General features: G+C 31.8%; 1 protein-coding gene across 1 annotated transcript; it reads left to right on the top strand.

The window, feature by feature from the left end:
• Nucleotides 1-978: 978 nt before the first annotated feature.
• LOC120265161 lies at nt 979-2,936 on the top strand. The gene is made up of 4 exons (XM_039273051.1): nt 979-1,651; nt 1,736-1,952; nt 2,526-2,701; nt 2,815-2,936. The coding sequence occupies exons 1-4, from the start codon at nt 979-981 to the stop codon at nt 2,934-2,936; spliced, it is 1,188 nt and encodes a 395-aa protein (XP_039128985.1).
• The last annotated feature ends 4,833 nt before the right edge of the window (nt 2,937-7,769 follow it).

Below are 7,769 nucleotides of genomic sequence, written 5' to 3'. Positions count from 1 at the left end.
TTATCAATTCTCTTGTGTGTTTGTATGTGATGCAGGATTTTGGATTTTTATTTTTTTTAACTTAAAAAGTTTGTCTTCTTTTAGTTTTAGTATTATAGTCTTTATAGATTTATTGATGCTGATTTCTTGGTATCTTGAAATGGTTCCTGCAATGTGATTTACAATTTTAGAGTGTTTTATTTAATTTATTTTAGCCTAATTTGGTTGAATTACATTGTTTTCACATTTTAGCCTAATTATTGTTTTTTCCATTAACTTCATTCATATTTTTGTTATTTTAAAGTTTACTTTCTAATGGTTTTTTTATTTGTTCCATTTGTGAAAGTTGGACATTAGGACTTGGCAATTACATTTTGGGAATGGAAGAAACTCATGGCAGCACAACACCATCATCAACTTCGACACCATCAAGTCAAAATTCATTTAAGAAGTCTTCTAGATTTATTCGTTTAAAATCTGATCCAGCATGCGCTTATATCAGTGAATGAAGAAGTAATGATGGGAAAAAATGTTCATCTATAATTTTTGTGCTAAAGTAGTGAAAGGTGGAGGCATTCATAGGATGAAAATGCATCTTGCTGGCCAAAGGGGTGAAATTGAGCCGTGTAAGAAAGTCGCCATATATGTTCGCCATAGATTTCAAGAAAATTTAAAGGACTTTCAAGCACAAAAAATAGTCAATGAACGGGAAACAATAAATCCATTTGGGCCTAGTATGCATCCATTTGAAGGTGATATGGAAGGTCAAGATAGTGAAAGTCTTCAAGATAGTGGGCCTAGTGATTTATCAAGAAAAAAGAAAAAAACAGGAGTTGCATCTTATTTTCCTATTGGTAGCAAAGTTGGATCACAACCAACAATCAAGGCGGCATTACAAAGCAAAGAAAGGTGGCATGAAGTGGATTTAGCTATCGCCCGATTTTTTTTTATGATGCTTGCATCCCAATGAATGTTTCAAATTCTTTTTATTTCCAACCAATGATAGATGCTATAGCATGTATTGGTTTGGGATACAAAGGTCCTACGTTTCATGCTTTGCGAACCAACTTATTGGAGGAGTCAAAGAAAGAATTGCAATTACTTGTTGACACTTATCAAAGTAGTTGGGAAGATTATGGATGCACAATAATGGGAGATGGTTGGAAATATATTCGACAAAGATCTTTGATTAATTTTCTTGTGTATACTCCGAAAGGGATATCTTTCATCAAATCTGTTGATGCATCGGACCTAATTTTTTATGCTCAAACTCTTTGCAATTTGTTTGCTGAGATTGTGGAGATTGTTGGTTGCCAATATGTTGTTCATATGATCACAGATAATGCAGCTAATTATAAAGCTGCAGGAAGATTGCTTAATGAGAAGTATCCCAATATCATGTGGACACCTTGTGCAACTCATTGTTTGAATTTGATGTTGAAGGATATTGCCAAAATGCCACACATAGAGAATTTAGCACAGCGTGCCTCTTCTAATACTGTTTTTGTGTATAATCACAAATGGACTTTGGGTTGGTTAAGAAATATAAAAGGCTGGATAGAGATTCTTCGACTTGGTGATACTCGTTTTGCCACAACTTTTATTGATTTGAAGAGTCTTCATGATCATAAATGTGATTTGCAAGCTATGATTACTTCTAGATACTTTCTTGGTTGAAGTGGATCTATGACAAAGATAGCAAAAGAAGTTCAAAATATTGTCTTAGATAATCAATTTTGGAATGATTGCTTAATAGTTGTCAAAATTGTGTCTCCACTTGTACGATTGCTACGCATTGTGGATTCTGATGAAAGACCTTCTTTGGGTTATGTTTATAAAGGGATGATCAGAGCAAATAAAGCTATAAAGGAGACTTTTAAATATGTAAGAAGATTGTATCAACCTTATATCTCAATTTTGGAAAAAATATGGGAGCGTCAATTGTGGCAAGATATTCATGCTGCTGCATTTTGGTTGAATCCAATCTTTCAATATGATAAAGACTCTATTTGCCAAGAACCGGATGTCATGGATGGATTTATAACTATAATCAACAACCCTCATATTACACCGAACCATAGCAAAATAATAGCTGAATGTTCTACATTTTGAGAGCGGCTGGGTAGTTTTGGAAATGCTCTAAGCCAATCTTCTAGCAAAAATACAAGGCCAGGTATAATAGTATACTAATAAAAAATTAACTAAGTTTTACATTGTCATCAATAACATGAAATTTGTTTTATTTTTTCATGTAGATGAATGGTGGAGGTTCTTTAGACATAGTGCTCCTAATTTACAAAAGTTGGCTATAAGAATTCTTAGTCAAACTTCTTCTTCATCGGGTTGTGAAAGAAATTGGAGTGTGTTCGAGAGAATCCACACAAAAAGGAGGAATAGGTTAGAGCATGAAAGATTAAGTGATCTTGTCTATATACATTACAACCTTCGTTTGAAGAATAAGTATGTAACTAATTTATATGTTTCTCATTTATTTAATTGCTTTGAGAACTTATTGGTTAATTTGGCAAATTGTTTTCTATTTGTAGGAACTTCAACAAGAGCAACTCTCTAGATCCTATTGATTATGAGTGTATTGACAAGATTGATTCTTGGGCTGTGGAGAATGAGCCTTCAAGGGAACCCGAACTTAATCTTGATGAGTTTGAAAATATGGTTGCTCAACAAGAAGAAGGGCAAGAACAAAGAGGAGGACAAAATGAAGGTATCCGTTATATTAATTGTTAGGACTAAGTAACTAATATGATTGCAATTTGCAACTTAATTTTATGTTCTATTTAATGTTAATTACTTACAAACAATATATTTTTTTGATAGATACACCAAATTGTGATGATGAGGATGTGTTGGTGGTTCAAGATGGAATTAATTTTTCATCCTTTGATATCAACCAAGGGAATGAGGGAGATGAAATTCATGGAAATGATGATAATGAATGAGACAAGTGAATATGAGATTCATAATTCATGAGAATAGTGTCTCCTTTTATTTTTCTTGCTTGTGTTTCGATTTGGTGGAGACATGACTTTCTTGTGTTGTTGTATTGTATTTTATTTTATTTCTTATCCATGTGGACTTGTTGGATTACATTTTGGTTTTTGGAGAACATAAGTCTTTTTGTTTTTTTTTGTTTTTTTTTGTTTTTTTGTTTTTGTTGATGTTGGTGTTGTTGTTATTTGTTAATGGTGGTGGTGTTGTTGTATGCTTGTATTTTGTTGTTGTTGTTGTTGTAGTATAAGTATACTTGCATTTTATTTCATTCCTCATTTTTGAATGATATTGTTGATGTTGGTGTTGTTGTTTGAAACTTTGAATGATATTGTTGATGTTGGTGTTGTTGTTTGAATGATATTGTTGATGTTGGTATTTGCAATATGTAATTTTGTTATTTTTTGAATTATTTTTTACTTATTTTTAATTTTTTTTTAATTTTTAAATATTTGTTTATTCAAAAAATATTAAATTTGGTTGAACCAACCGGTGCAACCGGTTCAACCGGAACTGGTTGTCTAACTGGTTCAACAACTGGTCTGGTTATTAAAACATTGATGATTAGGATATAAATATATTTGCACTTATTAATTATTTCAAATGAGAAAAAAAAATATCCCCTATATATAATAAGTGCTAAATTTTAATTTTTAAAATAAAAAATATTTTAAAAGTGAATAAATCAGACGTATATTAAATATTAAAGATAAACAAAATCACAAATATTCATAGAGGAGAAATGAAAAAAAAAGGATATATCTTTCTTTTATTTTGTTAGGTTTATTTGATATTTTTAAAATTTAAATTATTTGTTATTGAAAAAAAATACTTAGTTATTTGGATTGATCACTTATCCGATTTGTTGGGTTGGAAAGAGATGGAAAGAGGCTGTATTTTTTTTTTATTTTGATCCTTTTAGGACAATTTAAAAAAATTGATATGTGAATATAAAATATTATTTTAAATTAGAATTATTATTGTTAATTATTAAAACAGGAATTATTTTAAATTATTTTATTAATATTTTGAATATTATTATTATGAGAGTGACAATATTTTTAAATAATACTTTTGTTTTAATGGGAGATAGTGACCCCGGCATCGGGGTTACTAAATCCGACATAACCACCATGCCAGGGTTATTAACCCCTCCCACTATTTTTTTATTTCTTATTTAAATTATTATATTAAAATTAATAAAATAATTAAATAATAATGGGAGATAGTAACCCCGGCATCAGGGTTACTAACCCGATGCCGAGTTATCAACCCCTCCCACTATTTTTTATTCTTTAAATTATTATATTAAAATTAATAAATTAATTAAATAATATGAAAGTGACAATTATTTTAAATTATTTTATTAATATTTTTTAAGTTGTCATTTTTTTTTATCTCACAATCCCTAATTCAATTAAAATTTATAATTAATTAATATAATGAGATCATGGATGGATGATTGGACTAATCTATTCAATTGCTTAATGTTAATATATCAAATTTATTAGTTTCAATTGTATATATATTTAATATAAATAAGTTTCAACTTAAAAATAATAAATAAAAAGCTTTTTTCTTTTTTTAATTCGTGGAACTCACCGTCTCAATTTTAATCTCTAACTTTTCATTTTGTTAATAGAAAATTTACAAAATTTAGAAAAATTAAAAAAAATGCAATATAGTTAATATAAGTTTACGATTTTAGTTAATTTTTATACTAATGCCCATTTAATTATTAATGATTTGTTAATTAAATAAATATGTGGATTTTTACTTTTTGTTCAATTTTTATTTAGATATTTCATATTTATAACATATAACATATATATTAATATATATATAATATTTAAATTAAATATTTACTATTTCAGGGTCGGGGTGGGGCGAGGAGGATATTCCCTGACTCCGACTGGGAATTATTCTCTGGACCCAGCCCCGATCCCCTAAAAAATTCCCTGACTCTAGCCCCGACGGGGCGGGAAATCGGATTCCCAGTTGGGGCCAGGACATATTGACATCCCTTGTGAAGGGTTGTACTCAGGGACGGAACTAGGGGGGCTAGCAGGGGCTTCAGCCCCCCCTCAGCCATTGGTGGTCTTCTTTGAGTGGCCGGAAGACCCCAAAACCAGCCCCCCTTGGTGGCCGAGCAACCCGACCTCGTTACTGGCCGGCGGCAAGCAGCTTTTCTTGACAGCATGTCAGCACCAATTGATGGGAGATGACCAGCAATGAGCTTTGGAGACTTGAAGCTTTGGAGTTTGGATGAGCATGAGGTCCATGAGGAATGAGGATGAAGATGACCAGTAGCTCACGAATAGGCAGGCTGAAGTTTGGATGATGAAAACAATGAAAAGTGAGTGGCTTGGCATGTGGAGTGGGCCCACAAGGCCACAACATTAATTAATATAGGGTCATTTATCAACTTCAGCCCCTTTTTGTTCAAATTTTTCATTAATAATTTTTATTGGAAAATAAAATAAAAAGCTAGTGTACTTGGAAGTCTGGGGCACAGCAGTAGGGCGACTGGGCTTGTGTTTGTGTAACTTGGCTTTTGGGGTCTAACTTTCCTAGAGTCTTGGAGATAATATAGTGAGTATATTACATACTTACATTAGTATTATTTTTTTATTATTGGCATGACATGAGAATGAATTATGAATGTATTACTCCTTGAAAATGAGAATGAATGTATAAAATTCATGGGTGAAAAAATAGAACATAAATGTTAAACTTCATTTTTATAAATATGCCCACAATGTGTTTGATTAAATGCCTCAATGAGTTAAAATGTTGAGAATATCAAATTTTAATATATATCATAATGTATATATCATATATGTATAATTAAATAATGTTTAGTGTTAAATCTATATAGCAAAATGTATAATAAGATAGACTTCAATAAGACTAGTTATACACTTATACCAATTGCCAAAGGTTTCATATTCATTGACACATAACAAAATAGATTCAATAACAATTTAGATGCATGAATGTTAGCATTACCATGTTCAAACAATTTTGTGTTTGATTCTTCTAAATTTCTAATGATGTTAGTTGTGTTATGATTAACGTTTTTTGCTTGTTATTTTTCATAGTCTATAATTAAAGTTTTTTTACTTATTTTTTTTATAGATCATGGATAAATTTTTGATCAAACGACCAAGGAGTGAAGAGTCATCAAATACTTCTAAAGTACCATTGGACTCTAAATCAAGAGAGGAGAACATTAATACAAATTTTAATTTCAACGACATTGTTAGTGACCCCGGATTACGAAAACCAATTGAAGACTTTGATATTAGGATTAGAGATCAAGTTAGAAGAGAGTATTTGACTAGAGGCTCATGTCAACCAATTGGCCACAATTATCCACAAAGAGTTTATGGCAAACAAAAGAGAAGTTTTCAAGATGCTTGGTTTAAACAACATCCATGGTTGGAGTATAGTATGACAAAAGATGCGGCTTTTTGTTTTTGGTGTTATCTTTTCAAGCCAAGTAGAGGAAGCCGAATGGGAGAAGATGCATTCACTAAAATGGGATTCAATAATTGGAAAAAGCATTGGAAAAATTGTAGAACATATTGGTGCTATAAATATCATGCATAATGATGCGAGAGTAAAAATTTCAAGGGTTCCAAACTCAAAGACAAAAGTGTATCACACTTGTTGGCTACACATTCACATGAGATGGAGGTCAGTACATCGTATTCGATTGACGGCAATTTTAGATGTGACTCGTTTTCTCTTGAAGCAAGGTTTACCTTTCCATGGAAATGATGAGTTCTCAAATTCACTAAACAAAGGCAATTTTCTTGAGTTGCTTGAATGGTATAGCCTACTGAAATGAAGTAAGTTTTGGAAGACAATCAATCAAAATGCCCCTGGAAACAATCAATTGACTTCCCCAAAAATTCAAAAGGAGTTGGCAAATGCTCAGTGCAACGGAGATTACACGTGTTATTGTTGATGATATTGGGGATAAATTTTTTTCTCTTATGATTGATGAAGCCCGAGATGCTTCAATAAAGCAACAAATGGGAGTTGTTTTACGATATGTGAATAAGAATGGACATGTGATAGAGCGATTCCTTGCATTGGTTCATGTGCCTGATACCTCTGCAATTTCTTTAAAGAATGCCATTGATTGTTTATTTGCTAAACATAAGTTGTCTCTTTCGAGGTTGAGAGGGCAAGGATATGATGGGGCTTCAAATATGTGAGGTGAATTCAATGGTTTGAAAGCACTTATTTTAAAAGAAAATCCATATGCAAGATATGTACATTGTTTTGCTCACCAACTACAATTAGTGGTTGTTTCCGTTGCTAAAGAGAATTGAATTGTGAGTGATTTTTTCCAATATGTTAATATGATTGTTAATGCCACCGAAGCATCATGTAAAAGGAGAGATCAACTTCGGCAATATCATCATGATAGATTGGTTGAGCAATTGGAGAAAGTGGAGATAGTCGATGGTAAAGGAAAAAAATCAAGAATCCAGCTTTTAGCACCGACTGGGGATACTCGTTAGGGATCGCATTACACTACAATTCTCATGTTAATTTTCTATGTGGACCCTCAATTTTTAGAGGTACTCCAAAAATGTGCATGATGATGGGGCTTTCTACTAATAATAGAGGTATAGTGGCAAGTTTGATTGACAAAATGGAGAATTACCAGCTTTGTATTTGTGATGTACTTGATGAGGCGTTTATTGGGGATGACAAATGAGTTGTCACTTGCTTTACAACAAAAGGACCAAAATATTGTTCAAGCTATG

The sequence above is a fragment of the Dioscorea cayenensis genome, chromosome 7 (genome assembly GCF_009730915.1).
Source record: "Dioscorea cayenensis subsp. rotundata cultivar TDr96_F1 chromosome 7, TDr96_F1_v2_PseudoChromosome.rev07_lg8_w22 25.fasta, whole genome shotgun sequence".
NCBI lineage: Eukaryota > Viridiplantae > Streptophyta > Magnoliopsida > Dioscoreales > Dioscoreaceae > Dioscorea > Dioscorea cayenensis.
This window is presented reverse-complemented; position numbering and strand designations above follow the sequence as displayed.